This window comes from Rhinatrema bivittatum, chromosome 2, assembly GCF_901001135.1.
Source record: "Rhinatrema bivittatum chromosome 2, aRhiBiv1.1, whole genome shotgun sequence".
NCBI lineage: Eukaryota > Metazoa > Chordata > Amphibia > Gymnophiona > Rhinatrematidae > Rhinatrema > Rhinatrema bivittatum.
The window spans coordinates 140,329,720-140,343,624 of NC_042616.1; the positions used below are offsets into that span (position 1 = coordinate 140,329,720).

Below are 13,905 nucleotides of genomic sequence, written 5' to 3' on the forward strand. Positions count from 1 at the left end.
AGCTGGCACCCAGGAGAGGTGGCTGTCAGCCGATTAGGAAGACGGACACTCTAAAACTGAGTGTCTGTTTTCCTAATCTGACCATCGGCACACTCCCCCCCCCCCCCCCCCCCCCCGCAGATAAGCAGACTGAATTAGCCATGCTGTTTGGGGATGTCTTCCAGGATGGCTGAGTCGGAGCTTCCCTAGCTGACAGAGCTTTGCTCTATGTGAGGCTGCATGTACTTTCCTGCGCGGCATCATCTTCCTCTTAGTCTTTCTTCTTTAAACACCTTTCAGCGATTATGCTGACCAACATGGGACCATTGATGCACTCGGCTGAGGCTTTGTGCCAGAGAGATGTATCGCCCGAACATGGACACAAGCGATACTCCATGTGTGCATCTGAGTCGAAGCGTGGGAAGCGCCCGCTGCACGAAGCACCCACGCACCGATGCAGAAAGCCAAAGCACAATGATGACTCAATGCAACGGACTGCGCCCTGGGCCCGTTGACGCACACGCGGCACAGCTCAACACAGGACCCTCCATCGCACCAAAGGGAGGAGGACTCTAAGGTGTTGGCCCGATGCCAGAGTCTAGAGGGGGCATCCTTCCGAAGCTGGAACTAGTTTTCTCAGATGAGGATCACGTCTCCGTCACAGGTTCTGGATCTTTTAGATCTTGTGGACCAGAGTTCTCGGACTTATCAGTGTCTAGGAATCAATGAGACTTGCCATGCCTCCAGGAACCTCTCCAGAAATGTCATAAACCCTCTCCGGTGGATGAGCGTGTCCCTTTTCAACCACGGGGGCCTGACTCAGATATCCTCCGGGCGTCTATGCCACCCAGTTTCCCCTGTAGAGATGACCAAGGGACTCTAGTGTCTCAGACGATGTTCCAAATCTCGGACATACTTTCCAAGTTCCTCTCCTCTGTGGAGGACCAGCATAGGACCATGTCTTATCTGCCCCAACAGGACACCTCCCCTCAGGGTGGTTCTCTTCCCTTGACAAGGGGTAAAGACAGCCCAGACCATGGAGCCAGCAGTTTGGATAGAGGCCCATCCCTTTCCCTGCCCTCGTCTCCTGATTCTTAAATGGGATACCCTTCGGACCTGCCGGAGGAGCATCCGGTGCTGACCTCCCCACCGGAAGACCTCTCCTACTCAAAATTTGTGGAAAAGGTAAGGGCCAGACTGAATGTAGAAACTTGGAAAGTGACAGAAACTCCCACCCCCCGAGCGGAAGTCTTGGATATTCTCAAAATATTTGAGACCCCAGCAGAGCCCACCACTCTCCCATCTCACGTGGTGCTGGACGCAGTCATGACCTAGATCTGGGAGTCGTCTTTCTCGGGCCTTGCCACCTCCAGGAAGACGGACCTCAGGTTCCGAATGCGGCAGTCTCCTTTCTATAGTGTGCTACAGCTGCCCCACGTGTCCATGGTAGTGGAGTTGGTGATGAAGAGGGCCAAAAAGTCCCTTCTGCATTTCGACACCCCTCTTAGTCGGGAATCAAGATACCTTGAAGATTTTGGATGCCTGGCATTTCAGGTGGGGATGCTGAATTCCAAAATTCATCAACACCAATTCTATATCATACAGTACCTCTGAGTGCCTACAGTCCCTTAAGCCATTCGTTGCTACCACTTCACAACCAGGTGATGTGCCACAACAATTCCATGACCTGGAGAAAGGTCTCCGGACATCTTATGCAGACAATATACGAGGCCTTTGAAACGTTGGCTCACATCATGGCGGGGGGCATCGCCTCCCAGAGGATAGCGTGGCCCCCGAGCCAGCACCATTTGTGAGGATGTCCACGAGAAGCTGGCGGACCTCCCTTGTCACCCTGATAATCTCTTTGGGGACAAGTTGAGGGAGACAGTGCCGCAGCTAAAGGAGCAGAACATCATTGTAATTTCCCTGGCGTTGCTGTCTGACCAGCATATAGGAAGCCCTTCTTCCAACGTTGTCCTTTTCAGCCATACTTCTCTTACTGACCACCGTCCTACCCACCGGCGAGCCTACGCAGTCAGCACCGCCACAACCCTGGAGTCATCAGCAGGGTCAGAGGCAGCAACACCTGCCACCGACCGCTAAGAACAACCCAAAACCCCAGCAAGGTTTTTAGAGGCCCGAGGGCCACTTCCACTGCTCCACACAGGAGAGAGGATTTCCCATTTCTACACCTCCTGGGAAGCCATCATCTCTGATCATTGGGTTCTTTCCATAGTCAAGGATGGATATGCGCTCCAATTCAAGTTGGTACCCGCTCTACCACATCAGGTGAGCCCACATTGCTCCCCTGAGAGAGACCACAGCTGCTTGCAGGAGGAAATGTCCTCGCTTCTCCGCCAACATTCCATCCAACGGATTCCCAATTCGCAATAGGGTCGGGTTTTACTCCCACTACTTCCTTATAACCAAGAAGTCAGGAGGATTGCACCCTATCTTAGGCCTCAGAGCCCTCAACAGATTCCTGGTCAAGGAGAAGTTCAAGATGACCTCTCTCAAATCCATCCTACCATTTCTCCAACCCAGTGATTTCTGTCCTTCCTCCGACCTTGAGGTTTAGCAAAGCAGTATTTTCTGCTTTTTTCTACACTTTTTGGTGAGTAAGAATGTGTGCCTTGAGCGCACATATTTTTTGCATGGGGGGAAATAGATAATAGCCTCATCAACATGCAGTTTCAGGTTTATCAAGGTTTTGTTTTGCATTCTTTAGCTGATGACTCTTGAGATGACCTTCACTTCATATTCAAATGCTCAGACAACTGCTTAAAGGAACCCATGGTTGCTGAAAGTGGACAGGATAATAACAATCTTAATCTGAGAGGTTAGAAGGGTCAGAGTATTTGTTTAACTGTAGAATTGACTGTACTTGTTTGACTCCTTAGGCCTTCAATTAATCAACTTGTTGGGCCTTATTAACTTTTTTAAAAGTAGGAGTAAATCAGCTGGAATTGTGTCCAGACTTTTTCACATGCCATATTCACAGTGTGTTCATTCTGTCAAAGTCAGCAAATAGTAATTTTGCCTTAAAAACTGCAGAAAGGTATTGTTAAACTTTATACTGTTTAGAGCAGTGGTCCCCAACCCTGTCCTGGGGGCCCACCAGCCAGTCAGGTTTTCAGGATATCCACAATGAATATGCATGAAAGAAAATTTGCATGTTATGGAGGCAGTGTATGCAAATTTTCTCTCATGCATATTCATTGTGGATATCCTGAAAACCCGACTGGCTGGTGGGCCCCCAGATCAGGGTTGGGGACCACTGGTTCAGAGGCTATGTCAGTTTCTGTTCACTGAGAGATTCATTGAAACATACAGTTTGGTCAGGGATGCCTAAACTTCTGTGTACAACCGTCTGATGGACAGTCGAAGAATAGGCAAAGAAAGGTATGGGGTTAAAATTGGGAATAAAGAGCAAAATGTCAACTGGCTTTTAGTTGCCACTAAAGGGCAAAATGGCAACCTGCTTACTGGTGGCCACAATGCTGATTTGGTCTGACAGTCAAAGTATTTAAAGTGTTCACATTGCATCTGGTATCTTGGAAATCTTACTTTTTGGCCCTATGTTTTTCTATTAATATGAATTAAAAGTATTTGATATTGCCTTAAGCAGTGGTTCTCAATCCAGTCCTCTGACACACCTAGCCAGTCAAGTTTTTCAGGGTATCCAGAATGAGAATGTATGAGAGAGATTTGCGTGCACTGCCTCCATTGTATACAAATCTTTCTCATATATTTGTATTTTTGCATGGCACTTAAATCAGCTCAGATATATTAATTTATGTATAGAAATAAAGGTTTCTCTTTAATATGCTTGTAATTTTAGGGTTCTGTTCTAGCTCTGATACTTTCACATTGATTTTAATTTGGAACCAGTTGCTGGTCATTTTTTCTTGTAAGAGTTCTAATGAATATCTCAAAATAGCATGTGAAAAGCTGGTCGTAATGGATTATTTTTAACCTCCTTCCTCTTCTTCATTTATTTGTCATGCTCTTTGCTATATACATTATTACACCATGGACTAACCTGTTGCCTCCCTTTACAGTGCCAGGGAGGAAGCTAGGATTTGTGCTTCTAATAAGGCTTTTAGATGCATGCATACTTGCTTTCTTGTCATCTCTGGCATTGCACTAGGAAGTAAATTGGACAAATCAGGTGAAACTTATGGGCCTTTTCTATTGTCCATATTCTCTCTTTCTGTGTTTGTAGACACACCATTTGTATTTAGCCTAAATTTAATATTAAAAGCAGCTCTGCCTGGAGTTTCATGTTGCAATAGAAGTTGCAGTAGCATTTGGCTTTTTGATTTATTTATTTAATTTATTTCTTTGTTTTTATATATACCGACATTCACCCAAGGGGATCAGGTCGGTTTACATAAAATCTAAATTCACCCAAGGGGATCATGTCTGTTTACATAAAATCTAGTGAGATAGTATGATAACAGGTCATACTATCTTTACCTTGATACATTGTATAATTACATTGAGACATTGTAAAATTGCAGCAAGTGAGGTTTTATGACGCTTAAATTATAACATTGTAAAATAAAGTGATTTGTTATCTTTAACAATATAACAGCTAGCGTTTGAATTAGACTGTTGAGCGTTCTCATTGTGGGATATGTGCGGGGTTAAGGTTCTGCTTGGTATTGGTTGTTGGGGATGACGAGGGGTTAGCTGTTGGCTGGGTAGGCTTTTTGGAATAGCCCATGTTTTTAGTGATTTCTTGAAGTTCTGTGATGAGGGTTCAGTTCTGAGATTTGCTGGTAGTTTGTTCCATAGTGCGGGGCCTGCTATTGAAATTGCTCGTTCTCGTGTTGAGGCGAGGTGGGCTAGTTTGTTGGATGGGATGGAGAGTTAGTCCGGTGTTATTGGATCGTAGGTTTCGTTGGGAGGTGTATGGTTTATGGCAAAGGATGCACATAACTTTAGAGAAGTGATTTGCTATTCACATACCTGTATCTTAGCATAGGGCACAGTTCAGTAATGTTTTATCGTGGGCAGAGGAAAGCAGGAAAAACCCTTGATATTTTCAGAAACTGTATTAAGTCATCAAAGGCCTATAGCAGTAATGTATCTCCAAGGAACAAAAATGCAAATGCAGAATATTTGTTAGGCATGCCCTTTTATGTTTAATGACACACACAAGTCTTCTGAACAACCATTTTTGTTGTGCATCTGCTTTACACTAGTAGTTAAATCATTTGGTTCTTGCAGTCGAACCTCATGCTGAAGACTGTGTTGATGATAAGCTGCAGGTTCAGCATGCCAAGAGGAGATTTTCTCAGAAATCATCTTGTGCTAGCGGACTCGTCAGAGTTAAGGAGATCTGGTCGTTTACAGCGAGGTGGTTGTGTGCTTCCTGGCCCGGGCCAGTGCAAAGGTATTAGGTTCCCTAGGTGAATCCTACAGCCTTGCACCTGCTCTCTCTCTTCCTACAGACTCAGTTATAAATTACATATTTATAATAGATTTTACATGAAAAAGGATGTTGAAAGTACAGTCTCCTGATGTAAAAAATCACTTAAACAACGTGTATGTTTGCATGCAGTCCTGTGATGCCAACCAGAAAACTCTACTAAAAAGACATTTGGAACTTATTTGGTATTAGGTGTTGGGTGAGGGCTTGGCTTCAAAAAGCCACGAGTAAACTGGATTACAATATAGTAAAACAGCGTTAATTACCAGCACTCAAACAGCAGCACTGCAAATATTACAGCAGGCCCTATAACACCAGGCATTTCCTGTTGGGGAAAATAGAACCAGCTAAGCTGCCATAGATGGCTACAGAGAACCAGTGGTACACTGAGGGTCTCTGGGGGCCAATGCATTTGTGTGCCTCTCCATCACCCTCTCCCCCACTCCCATCCTTCTTGTACTATTGCTTAAGGTCACAGAAAATCAGTGGCGTCTCTAGATAGAATTTTGGGGGGGAGGGTTGAGCCAAAATGACATTTCCTCATCACACCCACCTCCATAGCAAGGCCCCTTATGTGTAATTTTAAAAAGCTGGCCAGTTTCACACTTCTAGTAAAACTTTGAAAATTATTTGATAGCTTCATTCAACTAATTCTATATGGCTATGAGAGTGAAGAATGGAATGTATACAGGAAGGGACAGAATGTCAATATCAATCCTGCACCTCCAGTTCTGTAACGCACTGGGCATCCACAGAAATTCCCCCAAACAGTGGAGCTTGGATGTTTCCCTTACAGTTCATCAAACAAAACAAATATTTTCAAATTCTGGAGTCACCTCATAGTAATAGGAGCACAAACACCTTCCACTGCCAGACATGTTGTGAACTAATACGAACCCCGCAAAAAAAGATTCTCAAAATTTATACAGCAAACCTATGATAACATAACAAGTAATACAAAGGATTCAAACAACAAGCACAGGTAAATATTACACTGGGTCCCAGAATACCAATACACCACCTACTGGGGAAACAAAACAAACCCAATTGCTATAGATCCCTACACAGACACGCTAGCAAAATCTCTCAAGTTGGTCACATGCACAGAGCAGAAACAAACCCTCACCAAATACACAGAATAAACTATCACAAATTAGTCTAAAACTGAAATAGAAATGCCCAAGAAGCCAGACTCTGTGTGTAACAATGGAAAAACAGAACCACCATTCCTCATAAAACAAAATCAAGAAGCATAAAGCATCAATTATAATAATAAAACCACACCAATAAAAGAACATTTTAAAACTACTGAGAAATAGAAGTTATTCTATTAATTAAAATCATATACATTTTTTAAAAATTTCCCAAGCACCAATAAAATATTGCAAAACAGCACATATATCAAATAACACCCAATAATTAAAACTAATAAAGATTAAAAAAAGCCCCTGCTGTCCATACCTGGGAAATCTTGATTTCCAGTTACCCTGATATTGTCGGGGGTTAAGAGGGTGCACAAACTTTCTTCTCTCTCTCTCTCTCTCTCACATATACATACATGCTCTTATACACACCCGCAACCTCTCTCTGTCACACAGGTCAATCCAGTAACGAGTGGTAGGAAGAGCTGCGTTAGTGCCCGGCGCACCCGCGGTTGGTGCACGCACAGTCCAGCTCACCTACCGCTCGATCCTGTATGTAAATAGCTTGCAAATGCAAGCTGCGTCTAAGAAGCGTCCGTGAAGCGTTAGGCCCGCGCAACCCATTTTACTGTATAGAGCGCTATACAGCGCCTATACAGTAACCTGGGTGCGTGGGCCTAACGCTTCACGGACACGCTGGTATCTGTCATTTCAAATGACAGGTACCAGGAAGTGGATGGTTCTCTGCTCGGGATTGTCAGCCCTCTCTCTCTTGCTACTTTTTTTCCCCGCTTTTTTTTCGCTTTTTTTTTCGCTTTTTTTCGCTTTTGTTGCTTCGGGAGGAGGGGAGAGGACTGGGGCTGCCCCGGAGACCAGCACCCATGGACGCGGCCAGGGCAGGTGAGCGGGGGCTGGGGGAAAGTTTGCCGCCTACCCTTACCCCTGCCTCTAACGCAGGGGTAAGGGTAGGCGGAAAGTTAGCAGGTTAAACGCGCGGCAAAACGGCAGGGTAAAAAAGCGATAGTCGGGGCGCGCGTTACTGGATGGTAGGGAATAGCTAATTCGATCGTTTACATGTAATATACATGCCGCGGGCGGAAGGGGTTACCCGAGGATTTAAGGACGAGGTAAGAGTAGGTTAAAGGGGATTGTGGATCGCAGGAAGGGCTAACGCGGCCGGAAAGTGAGTAGAAAGCGGGTTAGGAGCGGGGTAAACGCGGCCGCACTTTACTGGATTGACCTGACAGTCACTGACATACTCTCAGGCTCTAAGCCCCTCTCTTCCCTCCCCCCACATGCTCTTACTCCTCTAGATTCTCTGATATGTACACACGCTCTCACTCACTGGCTCCCTCACATACGCAAACACCCAGGCAAGCTCCCAGTCTGTCTGTCTCTCTCTCATCCCCATTCATTCTCAACCCCCAGGCTTGCATGCATTTAATCACACACACAGACCCCCAGGCAGGCACCAATTTATTCTCATACTCAGGCAGACCAGCCTGCTGCCTCCTCTGTGCAGGCCCTACGGCATAAAAAATTTGTGAGGCTTCCAGTTCCTCCGTGCTGATCTCGTACATGGTGAGATCGGCATAGAGAAAGTGCTACTCTTGCACATTCCTAAAGATAACATATGCCAATCACAAAAAGTCAAAAACTTTTATTTATTTTATTTATTTATTTGTTACCTTTGTTGTTTGATCTTATTTTTCTAATCGGTTGGTCACAGGCTTTTTTTTCCACCTTCCTTTTCTTTGTCTTTTGCCAATTCCAACTGCATTCCCCTTGCACTAGTTTAGTTCTACTGTTCATTGCACCCCTTGTTTTCTATGTAAACCGATATGATGTGACCTGTTCATGAATGCCGGTATATAAAAAAAATCTAAATAAATAAATAAATTCCCTTTACAGGGTCTCTCTTTTTTTCTGTTTGTCAGTTTCCCCGGTGGAGAAGGATAAATAGTGAAGTGCCCCTGGGGTCTGTGCTGGGACCAGTGCTATTTAACATATTCATAAATTAGCTGGAAATGGAATGCAGTGAGTGAGGCGATCAAATTTCCAGTTGACACAATTATTCAGAGTTTTTAAAACATGAATGGATTGTGAGAAGCTGCAGCATGATCTTGCAAAACTGGGGGACTGGACATCTGAATGGCAGATGGAATTCTATGTGGGCAGTGCAACGGTGATGCACTTAGGGGAAAATTAATCCTAAGTGTAGGTATGAAATTGGGGGTTCTGTGTTAGGAGTAGGTACCCAGGAAAAGGATCTTGGTGTCATTGTGGACAATACGTTGAAATCCTCATTTCGGTGTACAACAGTGGTCAAGAAATCAAATAGAATGTTAAGAACACGGAAAGGAATGGAAAATAATGTGAAGGATATCATTGGCCAGCTGAATCAATCAATAATGTGATTGCACCTTGAGTACTGTGTGCAGTTCTGGTTGCACTATGTCAAAAAAGAGGTTGGAAAACTAGGAAAAGCACAGAGAAGAGTAACAAAAATGATAGAGGGGATGAACGTAAAGAAAGGATAAACAGATTGGAGAAGAAATGACTGAGAAGTGGTTATAGTAGAGGTTTATAAAATCATGATTGCAGTGCATCAGGTAAATAGGGAAGGCTATTTACATTTTCAAATAGTACTTAGACTAGAGGGAAACGCCTTAAAACCAACAGGTAGCGGATTTAAAACAAATGGGGGAGAGTATTCTTTTTTTCACACATTGCATAATCAAGCTGTGGACTGTGCTGCCAGAGGGATGTGGTCAAGGCATCTAGCGTAGCTGATTGATTGAAAAGGGATTTGAGCAGGTTTCTGGAGGAAAAGTCCATAAACAATTATTAGCCAGGCACACTTGGGAAAGCCACTGCTTATCCCTGAGACTGAGCAAATAGTGGATCTGTTCTTTGAGATCCCGCTGGTCTGCTGGTCATGTGTCCCCTGGATTTAGCACCCTCGGAGACAGGATGCTGGACTCAGGAGACTTCTGATGTAACTCAGCATGGCACATTTTAATGTTTTAACCACAAAAAAAGCAAAATAAATAAATAAATAAATAAGATTTTCCGTGGCTCCTAAATCTTTTTGACTGGTGCCTTTGTTTTCTACATATATTTCCACCCGTGCCTTTGACAGTTTTGCTTACTGCAAAATCCCAGTAAAACATACCCTCGTGCCCTTGGCTAACACCTAATTCAGCTGTCCTGGAATCTCTCTGCTTGTGTTCCCAGCTTTTCTTCTTTAGTTGAAACTGCCAAGGTAAAACTGCTGAGAGGGCCACCTCTGGTCCTCGAGAGCCACTGGCGGCCCCAGTTTTCAGGATATCCACAATGAATATGCAGGAGAGAGATTTGCGTGCACTGCCTCCATTGTCTGCAGCTCTGACTCGTGCGTGCGTAGTCATTGTGGGTATCCTGCAAGTCTGGCCTGTTTGTGGCCACCCCAACGTGCTAAGTCCTAAGAGGGAGAGGGCAGTGCAGTACATCACTTGGTTTCATTTCCAGGGTGGGGCAGGGAGGTGTCGAGAAAGAAACATTAGGCAGCATTTGTATGTAGAGTGCTGTTTATTTTAGGAAACCTTTTTGCTTTTTGTAGTTTGAAGGCAAATGAGAGCCTTTAGAAGAAAAACCCAAGGGCCCTTTCCTGTTTTACCACTTTGAGAGAGGCTCCTGGCCAGAATTCAGCAGTGCATGCTTGCACACCAGGCGTACTTCTAGCAACGCGCCCACTTGCCTATAGTGAAAGAATATTTTGTCAGTGTTTCATTTCTGTTCTAAGAAATTGCTCTGAGTCCCCTTGGTGGTTTTTTTTGTCTTGGCTCTTTGGCCACTTTATTTGGTTTAGCAAGCATGTCATAGTTATTTCTGGTACAACAAACAGCAAAATACACAAAGGTAACTGGTATCATGAATCATTAAACACAATGTGGAACCACATGAACAAACCATCAATGATATTGTCGCTATATCTTGTAGGACCTCTGGACTACGTGAGTTTAAGCATACAGACTCATTTTTGTAGTGTATAGGTCCAAATTGCTTTTATTAATCAGGAGGTCAATTTTTAGAATTTTTTTGGATTTTGTTTTTCTTAAAATATTTTATAGACCCAAAACGTCATTGGTCACTATATATATCAAGCACCTAGTTGCATTATGTCAAACCCTATACATATAGGCCACTTTGTAACACTTAAAATGCATTATTAATTGTAGATATCCCAAAGGTATACTCATCTATTTAAAGTCCCGTAGATATCCCGAAGGTATACTCATCTATGCAAAGTCCCGACACGATCGTGTTTCAGACCGTCCTGGTCCTGCTTCAGGGGCAGCGGCTCTTCCAGCAAGAATTTTGGGTCTGCAAAGTTGTCTTCCTTAAGGTTCCATTTCATCTTGAATTGTTGTATCTGCGGTACCATCGACCGCGTTGCGCGGTCGATGGTACCGCAGATACAGATATATAGGGTTTGACATAATATATAGGGTTTGACATAATGCAACTAGGTGCTTGAGATATATATATATATATATATATATATATATATATATAGTGACCAACGACGTTTTGGGTCTATAAAATATTTTAAGAATATCCAAAAAAATTCTAAAAATTCTAAAAATTGACCTCCTGATTAATAAAAGCAATTTGGACCTGTACACTACAAAAATGAGTCTGTATGCTTAACAAACTCACGTAGTCCAGAGGTCCTACAGATATAGCGACAATATCATTGATGGTTTGTTCATGTGGTTCCACATTGTGTTTAATGATTCATGATACCAGTTACCTTTGTGTAGTTTGATGTGTGTTGTACAAGTTTGGAGGTTCTGGAATAATATTTTTGGGCATTGATTGTGTGATAGTTATTTCTGGGCCTGGTTCTCAAGATGTAGGGGGGTTGGGGGCATAGCATGGATCCAGGGGGAGAGGAGATAGTTGGTTTGATGTCCTTTCCATAGCAGCACATTGTAACTTCAGTTTAAAAAAAAAGTTGCGTTTACATTTTAGGGGGGAGGGGTGGTGTGAGTGAGGGGAGGGACTAATATTACAGAGGAGAGAGAGGGTAGCGCATCTTCCAAAGACCGATAAATACCCGTTCTGTTCTGTGCTTGGGCATGCAGGAGGTGCACAGTGGGAGCTTGTCGTCTCTTTGTGGAATTCGGGGAGCCAGCTCCTCGGCAGAGAACGATGCCGTGGCACATAGGGTTTAGTTGTAGATCATGTGACATAACAGTACCACTGGCCTCTTGCAAGGGCTTTTTTTTTTTTTTTACTTGCTGAATGTAGATGTTGCATTAACCCAAGGAGCTTGTTTGCTTTCCCCTCCCTTACTGCATTCCAATTGTTGTTTCTTGGGTGACAGAATTTGTAGAATGCGAGCTTGGATGCTAGGCACTGACTAAATGTATCTGTCTTTTGGAGGAGCAGAGCTAGAGGCAGGGTTAAGATCCTAGCTGAGCTGGTGTAGCGGTTGCTGCTGCCGTTTTGGATGCCCGAGTAAACACATGCTATGGTCAGTGGCTTGAACTTGACTGTGTGTGTGTGCGCGTGGACACACTCAAAAGAAGTGGGATGTGGAAGTTCAACATTGCTTACACAAATGACGCTGTTCATTATGTAAGAGAAAGTTCATTAATGGACACGCAAAGTCTTTCCTGTTCTCTGCATATTTTTTATTCACGTACTGCTTCATATACAGTTCAGATTGCATTTGGTGGAGGAAGACCTGATATAGTTTTATGTTCTGGGCTGAATGAGGCTGTGCTGCTCGTGCAGGTAGTGTTGCTGCCGATTAGTGAATAAGATCAAGGAACGTTGCCTAATTTGTGACTTATTAAACTTGCCTGTGCTGTGTACTAATGCTTGCTTGTTTTGCCTTTCTTTAGGTGTCAAAACACAAAGATGGACGGGAGCAAAGTGAAGCAGTATCGCCGTCGGAGGAAGAAACCTTCTGTTGGCCTGGTCCGAAGTCGGTAGTGCTGAGAAGGAATTCGCAGGGGTTTGGTTTCACGCTAAGGCACTTCATTGTCTACCCGCCGGAGTCTGCTGTTCAGTTTTCTTTGAAGGTCAGTACTTTGGATCAAACAAGGAAAAGGGGGGTAACAGGAAAATAAAAAAGCCAGGGAAACTCTGTAGCTCTCGGACAGTTTCTTATTAATTGCTGGTTGGAAAAAGATTCATAGCAAGCTGAGGAAACCCAGGTCCATGTGGAAAGGAATGCATGTCACGAAACCTTAAATCACTTTGTTGCAAGCCCCCTGGTACCTTTTGTGCATTGGCTTAGTGCAGGCAACCTAGCTGACCTCCCTAGCAGCGTCTTGCGTCTGTCCTGACCTCTCGGCATATCTGGTTATGCCTCTTCAAGCCTTTAGACGTGCATACAAAATTAGGAGCCCAGCTCAGTGAAGACTGCATCGACCAGGTAAGTCTTCAGGGAAAGGTTTTTTTGCTCTAGAACCTCTGCTTAGTATACGTCAAAATAATTATATTCTTACCAGCAATTACAGTAAAAGTGCTCTGTCAGCTACACTACATTAATCACTGATTTTGTGATAAATTATTAGCAAGATATTGCAAGTTCATGGAAAAACAGAGAAAATAAGTGGATAGTCTTATAATTGCAATACTGTATAAACTGTGGCTAAATTTAAGGAAAGGTCTCACAGACTGCAGCTGTTTTGTTTTTTTTTCTATTTTATGTACATTAAGGAGCATCTGAAACATATTTGTGTGTTTTTGCCTGGCATTTTCATTTTACTGCTTGGTTGAAATTGTGTCCCAAGTTAGATTGCCTGCATTCCTGGTAGAATTCTTGCCCCGGGGCTCTGTTGGTTATTTGATCCCTCTATCTCAGTAGACCTGTGGGCCTACACAAACATTCATTCCTTTCACTAACAGAAGTCAGAGGAATCTCTTACAGTGTTGCAATATTTCACTGCTATTTCCTTGCTCAGCAGGCACCCAACAGTGACCCTATTGCCAAGAGTTTAACCCAGCGTTTAACCCCAGTCGGTGTACCTTGGGGAAGGGATCAGATCCAGACCAGCACCTGGACTCTGCTCTAGCAACAAGAGACCCCCAGCAGTGGCTCTTAAAGATGCTGGGGCTCCTTTTTGAGAAACATACCTGCCACCTCTGCCTAGCTTACAGCATGAGCATGTGGTAATGAGTGGATGGGCAAGAATAGCTGGGCCCATGGTTTGTGCAGGACATGGCCCTTCCTAGTCATCCCTTTCCTGAGCTTCCTCCTTTGACATCTTCCAGCCTCTATTCTGTCCCTAGGCTGAGTGAGACGGGGAGATCGTGCACTGAGCACCAGGTGTGACTCGCTCCAAGGGC

General features: G+C 44.0%; 1 protein-coding gene across 4 annotated transcripts in view; it reads left to right on the forward strand.

Moving 5' to 3' along the window:
* The window catches only part of ARHGAP21 (Rho GTPase activating protein 21), a 450,388-nt gene that overhangs the window by 124,953 nt on the left and 311,530 nt on the right, over nucleotides 1-13,905 (forward strand). For all 4 annotated transcript variants that reach the window (XM_029588677.1, XM_029588676.1, XM_029588679.1 and 1 more), the window contains one exon: nucleotides 12,453-12,632. In XM_029588677.1, coding sequence (XP_029444537.1) covers nucleotides 12,453-12,632 — 180 coding nt within the window. The remainder of the gene's footprint in view (nucleotides 1-12,452; nucleotides 12,633-13,905) is intronic.